This window comes from Numenius arquata, unplaced genomic scaffold, assembly GCF_964106895.1.
Source record: "Numenius arquata unplaced genomic scaffold, bNumArq3.hap1.1 HAP1_SCAFFOLD_1546, whole genome shotgun sequence".
NCBI classification, from domain to species: Eukaryota; Metazoa; Chordata; class Aves; order Charadriiformes; family Scolopacidae; genus Numenius; species Numenius arquata.
In genome coordinates, this window is record NW_027415520.1 from 1 (window position 1) to 15,913 (window position 15,913).

The window sequence follows — 15,913 nt, forward strand, 5'->3', positions numbered from 1 at the left end:
GACCTCAGAAGACCCCGAGGAGGGGGTCTCCCCTCCCTCCGCCTAGAAGATCACCTCGTACTCGGCGAACTTGCTGGAGTCCTCCAGGACCATGTCCTCCTTCTTTGGGGGGGTGTCGCGGGTGGCCAAGGCCAAGCAACGCAAGGTGTCCCTCCCCGTCCCCCACTCCTTGATGACGGCCAAGATCTTCTCCTTGACGGCCGGGGTCAAGGGGACCCGGGTTGTCCCCACCCGAACGTAGTTACAACGGTCGATGACGCCCTCGGGGGCACCCTACGATGGAGAAGACAAGGGGGTGAGAAGGCGGCCCCACGGGGCGAGGAGGTGGCCCCACGGGATGAGGAGGTGGCCCCATGGAATGAGGAGGTGGACCCATGGGATGAGGAGGTAGCCCCATGAGGTGAGAAGGTGGCCCCATGGGATGAGGAGGTGGCCCCATGGGGTGAGAAGGTGGCCCCATGGAATGAGGAGGTGGCCCCATGGAATGAGGAGGTGGCCCCACGGGGCGAGGAGGTGGCCCCATGGAATGAGGAGGTGGCTCCACGGGGATGAGAAGGTGGCCCCACGGGGCGAGGAGGTGGACCCACGGAGCGAGAAGGTGGCCCCATGGAATGAGGAGGTGGCCCCATGGGATGAGGAGGTGGCCCCATGGAATGAGGAGGTGGCCCCACGGGGCGAGAAGGTGGCCCCATGGGATGAGGAGGTGGCTCCACGGGGATGAGGAGGTGGCCCCACGGGGCAAGGAGGTGGCCCCATGGGATGAGGAGGTGGCCCCACGGGGCGAGAAGGTGGCCCCATGGGATGAGGAGGTGGCCCCACGGGGCGAGGAGGTGGCCCCATGGGATGAGGAGGTGGCCCCATGGGGCGAGGAGGTGGCCCCATGGAATGAGGAGGTGGCCCCATGGAGCGAGGAGGTGGCCCCATGGGGTGGTGGTGGGGACGTGGGGATGGAGGCCCACCTTGACGAACATCTTGTTGCCCACGGCGGCCCTGGAGGCCTTGGCCGGGGAGCAGTAGACGGACATGGACTTGCGGTCGCGGGAGAACTCCAGGGTGAACTCCTTCTTCATCAGCTGCTTGATGACCTTTTGGGGACAAGGACACGGTGACACGGGGGGGGGGGGCGGGGGGAAGGGACACGACACCATGGCGGGGTGGAGGGGACGTGGCGATGGGGGGACGTCAAAGGTGGGAGGTGGTGGGGGGAGGCAGGGAGGACAATGGGGTCGATGGGATGATGGGGTCATCAAGGAGAAGGTGGGGACAGGACCCCTGGGGACATGGGAAGGACCTTGGGGACGTGAGGAGGACCTTGGGGACACGGGGAGGACCTCGGGGACACGAGGAGGACCTTGGGGACAGGGGGGACACGGGGCCAATGAGGACCCGAGGAGGACAACGGGGTCGATGGGATGAAGGAGGATGTGGGGTCATCAAGGAGAAGGTGGGGACAGGACCCCTGGGGACATGGGAAGGACCTTGGGGACGTGAGGAGGACCTTGGGGACACGGGGAGGACCTTGGGGACATGAGGAGGACAACGGGGTCAATGGGACCCATGGGGACGTGGGGAGGACCTTGGGGACGTAGGGAGATGGTGGGGACAGGACCCATGGGGACACAGGGAGGACCTTGGGGACACGAGGAGGACCTTGGGGACAGGGGGGACACGGGGACAATGAGGACATGAGGAGGACAACGGGGTCAACAGGACGTCGGTGGCCATGGGGTCATCAAGGAGAAGGTGGGAACGGAACCTCTTGGAGATGAGGCCACCAAGGTATGGAAGAGGAGGGGCCAAGGGAGGACCAAAGGAGGTGACAGGAGGGGACAGGAGGTGACAGGAGGGGACAACGGTGACACGAGGAGGACCATGGGGTCAACGGGACGTCGGTGGCCACGGGGTCATCAAGAAGAAGGTGGGAACGGAACCTCTTGAAGATGAGGCCACCAAGGTATGGAAGAGGAGAGGCCAAGGGGGGACCAAAGGAGGTGACAGGAGGTGACAGGAGGTGACAGGAGGTGACAGGAGGGGACAACGGTGACACGAGGAGGACCATGGGGTCAACAGGACGTCGGTGGCCACGGGGTCATCAAGGAGAAGGTGGGAACGGAACCTCTTGGAGATGAGGCCACCAAGGTATGGAAGAGGAGAGGCCAAGGGGGGACCAAAGGAGGGGACAGGAGGTGACAGGAGGGGACAGGAGGGGACAACGGTGACACGAGGAGGACCGTGGGGTCAACGGGACGTCGGTGGCCACGGGGTCATCAAGGAGAAGGTGGGAACGGAACCTCCCGGAGATAGGGCCACCAAGCCATGGAAGAGGAGAGGCCAAGGGGGGACCAAAGGAGGTGACAGGAGGTGACAGGAGGTGACAGGAGGGGACAGGAGGTGACACCTACGGAGTTGCAGGCGTTGGCCCTCTCCACCTTGGAGAGGTTGCGGACGTCGGTGTTGAAGACGTTCATCTTCTCCACCAGGCAGGTCAAGGCCGTCTCCGTGGCCTCCCCCACCTTCTCGTAGATGCCCTTGGACTGTGGGGGACAACACGGGGGGGGGGGGGGTGTCACCGAGGTGTGTGTGTGGGGGGGGGGGGTGGTGGCACCTTTGGGGACACCCCAAAAGACGGGGGGACACCTCACCTCGTTGTAGTCCAAGGAGGAGTCGTTGCAGAGGGCGCAGATGGTGGCCAGTTCCACCAGCCCGTCGTACTGGCCGGCCTTCACGTGCTTCTCCTGCTTCATCCTTGGGGTGGGGGACACAGGGGACGGTTTGGGGACACGCCGTGGGGTGGGGACACCCCACCGGACACCCCTGGGCTCCGTAATGTCTCCTTGAGGTCCCCTCCCCCTCCTTGGGTGGTCCAGGGTCTCCCCAGGAGATCTCACCGGGTGGCCCCCGACCTTCTCCAGAACCTCCTGAGGTCCCCTTGGTTCCCCAATGTCCCCAAGAATCCCCCGATGTCCCCAAGGACCCCCAGATGTCCCCAAGGTTCCCCAGTGTCCCCAAGGACCCCCAGATGTCCCCCTTTGGGTGGTCCAGGGTCTCCCCAGGAGATCTCACTGGGTGGCCCCCGACCTTCTCCAGAACCTCCTGAGGTCCCCTTGGTTCCCCAATGTCCCCAAGAATCCCCTGATGTCCCCAAGGACCTCCTGAGGTCCCCTTGGGTGCCCCAACATCCCCCAGGTCCCCAAGGTGCCCCAATGTCCCCAAGGACCCCCTGATGTCCCCAAGAACCTCCTGAGGTTCCCTTGGTGGCCCAACATCCCTAAGAACCCCCCGAGGTCCCCTTGGGTGCCCCAATGTCCCCAAGGACCCCCAAATGTCCGTAAGGACCCCTTGATGTCCCCTTGGTGGCCCAATGTCCCCAAGAACCTCCTGAGGTCCCCTTGGGTTCCCCAACGCCCCCCCCAGGACGGCCACCAAGCGAGGTCCTTCCCAGCCCCGTTGAGGGGGGGGGGGGACGGGGACGGGACACAAGGGACCTCCAGGAGGTGCCACCAGAACCCCCGGGAGGTGGCCCCGATGTCCCCTCCCCGTGTCACTCACACGTCACCCTCGGGGGCGTAGGTGGAGCCGGTGATGGAGAACTCGTTGAGGGAGCAGACGTCACCCTCCACCTTGTCCACGATGAACATCTGGAGGTGGGGGGAGAGAGAAGACAAGGGGTTGGGGACACCAAAGGACAACGGCGGGGGGGGGGGGTGGATGGGGGACGGACACTGGGGACATTGGGGCACCCACGGGGACCTGGGGGACGTTAGAGAACCTGGGGGACCCCGTAGAGACGTCAAGGTGTCCAGGAGAACAGTGGGGCACCCGGGAGGTTCTTGAGAACGTGGAGACACCCAAGGAGACATCATCAGGGGGTCCTTGGGGACATCAGGGGGTTCTTGGGGACATCAAGGGGGTTCTTGGGGACATTGGGGCACCCAGGGGGACCTGGGGGACCTTGAGGAACCCATGGGATCATCAAGGGGTCCTTTGGGACATTGGGGCACCCATGGGGACCTTGGGCAATCCATGGGGACATCAAGGAGTCCAGGAGAACAGTGAGTCACCCAGGAGGTTCTTGAGAACGTGGAGGCACCCAAGGGGACATCAAGGGGTTCCTGGGGACATTGGGGCACCCATGGGAGACCTGGAGGACCTTGGGGCACCCAAGGGGACATCAGGGGTCCTTGGGGACATTGGAGCATCTAAGGGGACCCGGTGAGGTCTTGGAGGACCACCCAAGGGTCATGATGGGTTCTTGGAGAACCTTGGACCACCCAAGGGTCATGATGGGTTCTTGGAGAACCCTGGACCACCCAAGGGGACACGAGGGGTTCCAGGAGACCCTGGACCACCCAGGAGGACACAAGAGGTTCTCAAGAACCTTGGGGGACCTAAGGGTCATGATGGGTTCCTGGAGAACCTTGGACCACCCAAGGGTCATGATGGGTTCTCGGAGGACATCGGGGCACCCAAAGGCCATGATGGGTTCCTAGAGGATCTGGGACCACCCAAGGGGATGTGGTGGGGCCTTGGAGAACCTTGGCGAACCCAAGGGGACGTGAGGGGGTCCCAGGGGACCTGGGGGGGGGAGGGGGCACCCCACCTTGCAGACGGACATCTGGTTGGTGGTGAGGGTGCCGGTCTTGTCGGAGCAGATGACGGAGGTGCAGCCCAAGGTCTCCACCGAGGGCAGGCTCCGGACGATGGCGTTCTTCTTGGCCATGCGTCTTGTCCCCAGGGCCAGGCAGGTGGTGATGACGGCTGGCAACCCTAGGGTGACAGGGTCCACCTCAGCCCCACGGCGTGGCCACCAGCCCCAGGTCCGTGGGGCACCAAGAAAGGGGGTTAGAAGCCCGTAGGGGGCCGAAAAGAGACGGTTAAACCCAGGTAGGAGCAAGGATGGACATCACGGACCCACAGAAGACCAAGGACAGACATCGTGGACCCATGTAGGACCAGGGATGACCATCAGAAGACCATATAGGACCAAGGATGGGCATTAGAAGCCCATCTATGATCCAAAAAGAGCTTTAGGAACCCATATGAGACCACGGATGGTCTTCACAAGCCATATGAGATCATGGATGGCCATCACAAGCCCAACAGTCACCTTCAAACCCCATAGATGAGACCAAGGTTGGTCTTCAAAAGCCAGGTGAAATCATGGATGGCCATCACAAGCCCATGTAGGGTCAAGGATGGTCTTCAAAACCCATATATTGGACCAAGGATGGTCTTCACGAGCCATATGAGATCATGGATGGCCACCACGAGCCCAACAGTGGCCTTCAAAAGCCATCTGAGACCACGGATGGTCTTCAAAAGCCATATGAGATCAAGGGTGGCCACCACGAGCCCAACAGTGGCCTTCAAAAGCCATAGATGAGACCATGGATGGTCTTCAAAAGCCACGTGAGATCAGGGACGGCCACCACGAACCCAACAGTAGCCTTCAAAAGCCATCTGAGACCAAGGATGGTCTTCAAAAGCCATGGATGGTCTCCAAAACCCATAGATGAGACCAAGGATGGTCTTCAAAAGCCATGGATGGTCTTCAAAACCCATAGATGAGACCATGGATGGTCTTCAAAAGCCACGTGAGATGAGGGACGGCCACCACGAGCCCAACAGATGCCTTCAAACCCCATCTGAGATCCCGTATGGACCTTCCAAGCCATTTTGGGAGAAAAACAACCCCATGGACCACCCGGGGGACCCGAGAAGAAGCCACCGCACCTTCCGGGATGGCGGCCACCGCCAAGGCCACGGCGATTTTGAAGTAGTAGATGGCTCCTCGGATCCAAGAGCCGCCGTGGACGGGGTCGTTGAAGTGGCCGATGTTGATGAGCCAAACGGCCACGCAGATGAGGGAGATGACCTTGGAGAGCTGCTCCCCGAACTCGTCCAACTTCTGCTGCAGGGGGGTCTTCTCCTGCTCGGTGGCCGCCATCTCGTCCCGGATCTTCCCGATCTCCGTGTTGACCCCCGTGGCCACCACGACGCCCACGGCTTTGCCGGCCCCGATGTTGGTGCCCTGGTTTCGGGGACGGGGACACGGAGGGGGGGACACGGTTGGGGTGGCGGGACATCAAGGTGGGATCTAGGGGGACGTGGTGGGACGTGGTGGGAGATGGGGACACGAGGGGACGTGGTGGGATCTGGGGGACGTGGTGGGACCTGGGGACACGTGGTGGGACACCAGGAGACGTAGTGGGACCTGGGGACCTGAGGACACGTGGTGGGACACCAGGAGACGTGGTGGGACCTGGGGACATGGGGGGACGTGGTGGGATCTGGGGGACGTGGTGGGACCTGAAGACACGTGGTGGGACACCAGGAGATGTGGTGGGACCTGGGGACATGGGGACACGTGGTGGGACACCAGGAGACGTGGTGGGACCTGGGGACATGAAGGGACATGGTGGGACATGGTGGGGACACCAGGAGGTGTGGTGGGATCTGGGGACATGGGGACACATGGTGGGACACCAGGAGACGTGGTGGGACCTGGGGACACGAGGGGACATGAGGGGACGTGGTGGGACATGGTGGGGACATCAGGAGACGTGGTGGGACCTGGGGACATGAGGGGACATGGTGGGACAAGGTGGGGACACCAGGAGATGTGGTGGGACCTGGGGACATGGGGGGACGTGGTGGGATCTGGGGGACGTGGTGGGACCTGAGGACACGTGGTGGGACACCAGGAGATGTGGTGGGACCTGGGGACATGGGGACACGTGGTGGGACACCAGGAGACATGGTGGGACCCGGGGACATGAGGGGACATGGTGGGGACACCAGGAGACGTGGTGGGACCTGGGGACACGAGGGGACGTGGTGGGACAAGGTGGGGACATCAGGAGACGTGGTGGGACCTGGGGACATGGGGGCACATGGTGGGATCTGGGGGACGTGGTGGGACCTGGGAACACGTGGTGGGACACCAGGAGATGTGGTGGGACACAAGGGACATGGTGGGACCTGAGGACACGTGGTGGGACACCAGGAGACGTGGTGGGACCTGGGGACATGGGGACACATGGTGGGACACCAGGAGATGTGGTGGGACCTGGGGATATGAGGGGACATGGTGGGGACACCAGGAGACGTGGTGAGACCTGGGGACATGAGGGGACATGGTGGGACACCAGGAGACGTGGTGGGACCTGGGGACATGGGGACACATGGTGGGACACCAGGAGACGTGGGGGGACATGGGGACCTGAGGACACGTGGTGGGACACCAGGAGACGTGGTGGGACATGGTGGGATCTGGGGGACGTGGTGGGACCTGGGGACACGTGGTGGGACACCAGGAGATGTGGTGGGACCTGGGGACATGGGGACACATGGTGGGACACCAGGAGACGTGGGGTGACATGGTGGGGACACCAGGAGGTGTGGTGGGATCTGGGGACATGGGGACACATGGTGGGACACCAGGAGACGTGGTGGGACCTGGGGACACGAGGGGACATGAGGGGACGTGGTGGGACATGGTGGGGACATCAGGAGACGTGGTGGGATCTGGGGACATGAGGGGACATGGTGGGACATGGTGGGGACACCAGGAGGTGTGGTGGGACCTGGGGACATGGGGGCACATGGTGGGACACCAGGAGATGTGGTGGGACCTGGGGACATGGGGGGACATGGTGGGACCTGGGGACACATGGTGGGACACCAGGAGATGTGGTGGGACCTGGGGACATGGGGACACGTGGTGGGACACCAGGAGACGTGATGGGACCTGGGGACATGAGGGGACGTGGTGGGACAAGGTGGGGACACCAGGAGGTGTGGTGGGACCTGGGGACATGGGGACACATGGTGGGACACCAGGAGGTGTGGTGGGATCTGGGGACATGGGGACACGTGGTGGGACACCAGGAGACGTGGTGGGACCTGGGGACATAGGGACACATGGTGGGATCTGGGGGACGTGGTGGGACCTGGGGACACGTGGTGGGACACCAGGAGACGTGGTGGGACCTGGGGACCTGAGGACACGTGGTGGGACACCAGGAGACGTGGTGGGACCTGGGGACATGGGGGGACATGGTGGGACCTGGGGACACGTGGTGGGACACCAGGAGACGTGATGGGACCTGGGGACATGAGGGGACGTGGTGGGACAAGGTGGGGACACCAGGAGGTGTGGTGGGACCTGGGGACATGGGGACACATGGTGGGACACCAGGAGGTGTGGTGGGATCTGGGGACATGGGGACACGTGGTGGGACACCAGGAGACGTGGTGGGACCTGGGGACATAGGGACACATGGTGGGATCTGGGGGACGTGGTGGGACCTGGGGACACGTGGTGGGACACCAGGAGACGTGGTGGGACCTGGGGACCTGAGGACACGTGGTGGGACACCAGGAGACGTGGTGGGACCTGGGGACATGGGGGGACGTGTTGGGATCTGGGGGACGTGGTGGGACCTGAGGACACGTGGTGGGACACCAGGAGACGTGGGGGGACCTGGGGACATGGGGGCACATGGTGGGACACCAGGAGACGTGGTGGGACCTGGGGACATGGGGGGACGTGGTGGGATCTGGGGGACGTGGTGGGACCTGGGGACACGTGGTGGGACACCAGGAGATGTGGTGGGACCTGGGGACATGGGGACACATGGTGGGACACCAGGAGACGTGGGGGGACCTGGGGACATGAGGGGACATGGTGGGACATGGTGGGGACACCAAGAGGTGTTGTGGGACCTGGGGACATGGGGACACATGGTGGGACACCAGGAGATGTGGTGGGACCTGGGGACATGAGGGGACGTGGTGGGGACACCAGGAGATGTGGTGGGATCTGGGGACATGGGGACACATGGTGGGACACCAGGAGATGTGGTGGGACCTGGGGACATGGGGACACATGGTGGGACACCAGGAGACGTGGGGGGACATGAGGGGACATGGTGGGGACATCAGGAGACGTGGTGAGACCTGGGGACATGGGGGGACGTGGTGGGATCTGGGGGACGTGGTGGGACCTGAGGACACGTGGTGGGACACCAGGAGACGTGGTGGGACCTGGGGACATGAGGGGACATGGTGGGGACACCAGGAGACGTGGTGGGACCTGGGGACATGGGGGGACGTGGTGGGATCTGGGGGACGTGGTGGGATCTGGGGGACGTGGTGGGACACCAGGAGACGTGGTGAGACCTGGGGACATGAGGGGACGTGGTGGGACACCAGGAGACGTGGTGGGACCTGAGGACACGTGGTGGGACACCAGGAGATGTGGTGGGACCTGGGGACATGGGGACACATGGTGGGACACCAGGAGACATGGTGGGACCTGGGGACATGAGGGGACGTGGTGGGACACCAGGAGACGTGGTGGGACACAAGGGACATGGTGGGACCTGAGGACACGTGGTGGGACACCAGGAGACGTGGTGGGACCTGGGGACACGGGGGGACGTGGTGGGACACAAGGGACGGGGGAGTGACAGGGTGTGACGTTGGGGGGTGACAGGGGGTGACACAGTCCTGGGGGGGGGGGGGTGGGGTGACAGGGTTGGGGGGGGGTGACACGGGGGGGGTGACGGGGTGACACCGGGGGGGGGGGGGGGTGACGCTCACGGAGAAGAGCATGTTCTTCTTGTCCTGGTTGACGGCGCGGGGGTCGGGGACGGGCTCCGTGTGTTTGATGACGGACACCGACTCCCCTAAACCAGCGCCCACCAGTTCACACCAGTTCACACCAGTTCACACAGGTACACACCGGTACTTCCCCCCACCCCCCCCCCCCCCCCCAGTCCCATTCCAGTGCCTCCCAGTACCCTCCCGGTCCATCCCAGTTCCTCCCAGTCCCCTCCCAGTCCCCTCCCAGTCCCCTCCCAGTTCCTCCCAGTCCATCCCAGTACACACCAGTACCCCTCCCAGTCCATTCCAGTGCCCTCCCAGTCCATCCCAGTTCCTCCCAGTGCCTCCCAGTCCATCCCAGTCCATCCCAGTTCCTCCCAGTGCCCTCCCAGTCCATCCCAGTTCCTCCCAGTCCCCTCCCAGTCCATCCCAGTTCCTCCCAGTCTCCTCCCAGTCCATCCCAGTTCCTCCCAGTGCCCTCCCAGTCCCTCCCAGTTCCTCCTAGTCCCCTCCCAGTCCATCCCAGTGCCTCCTAGTCCCCTCCCAGTCCATCCCAGTTCCTCCCAGTCCATCCCAGTTCCTCCCAGTCCCCTCCCAGTCCATCCCAGTGCCTCCTAGTCCCCTCCCAGTCCATCCCAGTTCTTCCCAGTCCCCTCCCAGTCCATCCCAGTTCCTCCCAGTCCCTCCCAGTGCCCTTCCAGTCCATCCCAGTCCCTCTCAGTGCTCTCCCAGTCCCCTCCCAGTTCCTCCTAGTCCCCTCCCAGTCCATCCCAGTCCCTCCCAGTGCCCTCCCAGTCCATCCCAGTTCCTCCCAGTGCCCTCCCAGTGCTCACCAGTAAGGATGGACTGATCCACCCGCAGCGTTGTGGACTTGATGGAGAGGATGCGGATGTCGGCCGGGACCTTGTCACCCACTGAGGGGAGGGGGGGGAACTGGGGGTTACTGGGAGCTACTGGGATCCGCCAGGGCGGTTACTGGGAGCTCCAGGGGGTTACTGGGGGCTACTGGGATGGTCCAGAGGGTTACGGGGGGCTACTGGGAGCTTACTGGGGGCTACTGGGATCCTCCAGGGGGGTTACTGGGGGCTACTGGGAGATACTGGGATGGTCCAGGGGGGTTACTGGGAGCTACTGGGATCCTCCTGGGGGTTACTGGGAGCTCCAGGGCGTTACTGGGGGCTACTGGGAGCTACTGGGATGGTCCAGGGGGGTTACTAGGGGCTACTGGGAGCTACTGGGATCCTCCTGGGGGTTACTGGGAGCTCCAGGGCGTTACTGGGGGCTACTGGGAGCTACTGGGATGGCCCAGGGGGGTTACTAGGGGCTACTGGGAGCTACTGGGATGGTCCAGGGGGGTTACTAGGGGCTACTGGGATGGTCCAAGGGGGTTACTGGGGGCTACTGGGATGGTCCAGGGGGTTACTGGGGGCTACTGGGAGCTACTGGGATGGTCCAGGGGGGTTACTGGGAGCTACTGGGATGGTCCAGGGATGTTACTGGGGGTCCCCGTGTCCCCCTCCCTCTGGTGTGTCCCCCCACCCCACGTGTCCCCCCATTGTCTCCTCTGATGTCCCACCTGGTGTCCCCATGGTGTCCTGTCCCCATCCCACCCCTGATGTCCCCATGGTGTCCCACCTGATGTCCCCCCTGATGTCCCCTCTGATGTCTCCTGGTGTCCCCAGGTCCCCCCTGATGTCCCCCTGGTGTCCCCTCTGATGTCCCTCCTGATGTCCCCATGGTGTCCCCTCACCGGCCACCTTGGCGATGTCCCCATGTGACCCCCCCCTGATGTCCCCTCTGATGTCTCCTGGTGTCCCCGTGTTCCTCCTGATGTCCCCTGAGATGTCCCCATGGTGTCCCATGTCCCCTCCTGATGTCTCCTGATGTCCCCTCTGATGTCCCCATGGTGTCCCCTCACCGGCCACCTCGGGGATGTCCCCTTGTGACCTCCCTGATGTCCCTCTTAGTGTCTCCTGATGTCCCCGTGTCCCCTCCAACGTCCCTCTAGATCTCCTTTGACCATTCCTGGTGTCCCCCCTGGTGTCCCCCCTGGTGTCCCCACGCCCTTGGTGTCCCCACTCTTGGTGTCCCCAAGTGTCCCCTCACCGGCCACCTCGGCGATGTCCCCCTGTGACCTCCCTGATGTCCTCCCTGATGTCTTCTGATGTCCCTGTGTCCCCTCCAACGTCCCTCTAGATCTCCTTTGACCATTCCTGGTGTCCCCCCTGGTGTCCCCACCCCCTCCGGTGTCCCCTGGTGTCCCCTCTCTTGGTGTCCCCTCACCGGCCACCTCGGCGATGTCCCCTGGGACGAGGTCACGGGCCTTGATGCGCTGGACGGCCTTTCGGTCGGCGCGATAGACCTTCCCCATCTCCGGCTCGTACTCCTTCAGCGCCTCGATGGCGTTCTCCGCGTTCCGCTCCTGCCACCGCCCCGGGGACACCGCGGGGACATCGAGGGACACCCCGGGGACACCAAGGGGGACCACCGTAAGGACGTCGAGAGACACCGTAAAGACGTCGAGAGACACCACGGGGACGTCGGGAGACACCAGGAGGACACGGGGAAACGTCAAGAACATCAGGAGGACACCAGGAGGGATCAAAGGGACGTCGGGGACACCGCGGGGACATGGAGGGACACCACGAGGACACGGAGGGACGTTGGGAGACGCCACGGGGACATCAGAGGACACCGTAATGACGTCGAGGGACACCACAGGGACGTCGAGAACGTCAAGAACATCAAGGGAACATCAGGAGAACGTCAGGAGACATCGGAGGGACGTTGGGGACACCAGGGCGACAGCAGGGGACACCATGGGGACATCAGGGGACATCAAGGGACGCCACAGTGACATTGAGGGACACCACAGGGACATCAGGGGACACCACAGGGACGTCGGGGACGTCAAGGAGATCAGGAGAACGTCGGGAGGGATCAAAGGGACGTTGGGGACACCATGGGGACACCACGGGGACACCACAGGGACATCAAAGGACGTCAGAGGGGACATCGGGGGGACACCAGAAGAACACGGGGAACGTCAAGAACATCAGGGGACACCAGGGTGTCCCAATGTCCCCAAGGGCCACCTCCATGTCCCCAAGACCCCTTCCCATGTCCCCAAATCCCCTCCTCATGTCCCCAAGGGCCACCTCAATGTCTCCAAGACCCCTCCCCTTGTCCCCGAGGGCCACCACCACGTCCTCAAGGGCCACCTCTACGTCCCCAAACCCCCTCCCCATGTCCCCAAGACCCCTCCCCTTGTCCCCGAGGGCCACCACCACGTCCTCAAGGGCCACCTCTACGTCCCCAAACCCCCTCCCCATGTCCCCAAGGGCCACCTCAATGTCTCCAAGACCCTCCCCGTGTCCCCAAGACCCCTCCCCACGTCCCCAAGGGCCACCTCCACGTCCCCAAGGGCCACCTCCACGTCCTCAAGACCCCTCCCCATGTCCCCAAGGGCCACCTCAATGTCTCCAAGACCCTCCTCGTGTCCCCAAGACCCCTCCTCATGTCCCCAAGACCCCTTCCCATGTCCCCAAGGGCCACCTCTACGTCCCCAAACCCCCTCCCCATGTCCCCAAACCCCCTCCCCGTGTCCCCAAGGGCCACCACCACGTCCTCAAGGGCCACCTCCACATCCCCAAACCCCCTCCCCACGTCCCCAAGACCCCTCCTCATGTCCCCAAGGGCCACCTCCATGTCCCCAAGGGCCACCTCTACGTCCCCAAACCCCCTCCCCATGTCCCCAAGGGCCACCTCAATGTCTCCAAGACCCTCCTCGTGTCCCCAAGACCCCTCCTCATGTCCCCAAGACTCCTCCTCATGTCCCCAAGGGCCACCTCCATGTCCCCAAGACCCCTCCCCATGTCCCCAAGGGGCACCTCCATGTCTCCAACCCCCTCCCCACGTCCCCAAGACCCCTTCCCATGTCCCCGAGGGCCACCACCACGTCCTCAAGGGCCACCTCTACGTCCCCAAACCCCCTCCCCATGTCCCCAAGGGCCACCTCAATGTCTCCAAGACCCTCCCCGTGTCCCCAAGACCCCTCCCCACGTCCCCAAGGGCCACCTCCACGTCCCCAAGGGCCACCTCCACGTCCTCAAGACCCCTCCCCATGTCCCCAAGGGCCACCTCAATGTCTCCAAGACCCTCCTCGTGTCCCCAAGACCCCTCCTCATGTCCCCAAGACTCCTCCTCATGTCCCCAAGGGCCACCTCCACGTCCTCAAGACCCCTCCCCATGTCCCCAAGGGTCACCTCAATGTCTCCAAGACCCTCCTCGTGTCCCCAAACCCCCTCCCCACGTCCCCAAGACCCCTCCCCACATCCCCAAGGGCCACCTCCATGTCCCCAAGGGCCACCTCTATGTCTCCGACCCCCTCCCCACGTCCCCAAGACCCCTCCCCTTGTCCCCGAGGGCCACCACCACGTCCCCGAGGGCCACCTCCGTGTCCCCCAATATCCCCCGCCCCCCCCCCCCCCCCCCTCACCTGCCAGACCCCCACCACGGCGTTGGCCACCAGGATGAGGAGGATGACGAAGGGCTCCACGAAGGCCGTGATGGTCTCCTCCCCCTCCTCGAACCACGCCAGCACCTTCCGGGGGGGGGGGACAGGACAGGACACGGTGACATCCCCCCCCCCAATGTCCCCAACGCGTGTCCCCCCCCCCCCCCCCCCACCATGACGGAGAAGACACCAGGTCTACCCGCCCCGTCAAGGTCACCCCCAAGGACACCCCCCCCCCCCCCCCAACCTCCAGGAGAACCCAAAGGGAGATGGGGGGGGGGTAGGGGGGGGGATGTCATTGTCACCTTCCCCCCCCCCCCCCCCCCATTGTCACCCCCCTCCCCTCCCCCCCCCCCCCTTGGGGACACTCACGAAGGAGATGCAGGCGGCCAAGAGCAGGATGCGCACCAGGAGGTCCTCAAACTGCTCCACCACCAGCTCCCAGATGCTCTTCCCTGGGGGGGGGGTTGGGGACAATTTGGGGACAATTTGGGGTCAAAGGTCACGGGGACACCCCCCCCCCAAAGTCCCCTCCCCCCCAAAGTGTCCCCTCCCCCCCAAAGTGTCCCCCCCCCCCCCCAAAAGTGTCATTGTCCCCTCAAACTGCTCCACCAGGAGGTCCCAGATGTTCTTCCCTGGGGGGTTGGGGACAATTTGGGGACAATTTGGGGTCAAAGGTCACGGGGACACCCCCCCCCCCCAAAGTCCCCTCCCCCCCAAAGTGTCCCCTCCCCCCCAAAGTGTCCCCTCCCCCCCAAAAAAGTGTCATTGTCCCCTCAAACTGCTCCACCAGGAGCTCCCAGATGTTCTTCCCTGGGGGGTTGGGGACAATTTGGGGACAATTTGGGGACAATTTGGGGTCAAAGGTCACGGGGACACCCCCCCCCCAAAGTCCCCTCCCCCCAAAAGTGTGTCCCCCCCCCCCCCAAAAGTGTCCCATCCCCCCTCAAACTGCTCCACCAGGAGCTCCCAGATGTTCTTTCCCGGGGGGTTGGGGACAATTTGGGGACAATTTGGGGACAATTTGGGGTCAAAGGTCACGGGGACACCCCCCCCCGGGTGACGGAACCCCCCCCAAAAGTGTCCCCTCCCCCCAAAAGTGTGTCCCCCCCCCAAAAGTGTCCCCCCCCCCCCCAAAAATGACTCACCCTCCTCGGCCGGCAGCTCTGTGGGGACAGAGGGGGACAAAAGGTTATGGGGGGGGGGGGGGGGGGGGGGGTGACACCGGTGGTGGCATCTGTCACCTCCCCCCCCCCCCCCCAACTTTGCCCCCCCCCCCCCTTCTACCCCCCCACCCCCCCCACCCCGGGTACCCCCCCAAAATCCCCAGGGGGTCACCCCAATGTCATCGTAACTCCGTGTCCCACCCCCCCCCCCCCGCAATGTCCCCAACCACCCCCCCCCCCCCAAGGATGTCCCCGACCCCCCCCCCCGTGTCCCCAACCCCCCCCCGACCCCCCCGACGTCCCCCCCCCCCCATCATTGACCCCCCCCCCCCCTTCTCCAGGCTCTTCTTGACGCCCCCCAACTCCCCATCACCCCCCAAGTCCCCATCGCCCCCCAAGCCCCAGTCGTCCCCGATGTCCCCAACCCCCCCGATGTCCCCGACCCCCCCCGACCCCCCCAATGTCCCCGACCCCCCCCGATGTCCCCCCCCCTCACCGTTGAGCCCCCCCACTCCTCCAGGCTCCCCTTAACCCTTCGGTGTCCCCATCACCCCCCAACTCCCCATCGCCCCCCAAGTCCCCATCACCCCCCAAGTCCCCGTTGTCCCCAATGTCCCCGACC

At 64.2% G+C, this 15,913-nt stretch overlaps 1 protein-coding gene across 1 annotated transcript; it reads right to left on the bottom strand.

The window, feature by feature from the left end:
* Positions 1-28: 28 nt before the first annotated feature.
* Positions 29-15,638, bottom strand: LOC141478768 (sarcoplasmic/endoplasmic reticulum calcium ATPase 1). The gene is made up of 14 exons (XM_074167753.1): positions 15,619-15,638; positions 15,274-15,299; positions 14,498-14,580; positions 14,108-14,212; positions 11,893-12,031; positions 10,443-10,523; positions 9,607-9,692; positions 5,734-6,031; positions 4,601-4,767; positions 3,550-3,638; positions 2,643-2,745; positions 2,403-2,534; positions 960-1,085; positions 29-273 (listed from the first exon to the last, which is right to left on the bottom strand). Exons 5-14 carry the CDS (start codon positions 11,978-11,980, stop codon positions 43-45), a joined length of 1,401 nt encoding a protein of 466 aa, XP_074023854.1. The 5' UTR covers positions 11,981-12,031; positions 14,108-14,212; positions 14,498-14,580; positions 15,274-15,299; positions 15,619-15,638; the 3' UTR covers positions 29-42.
* Positions 15,639-15,913: the final 275 nt, after the last annotated feature.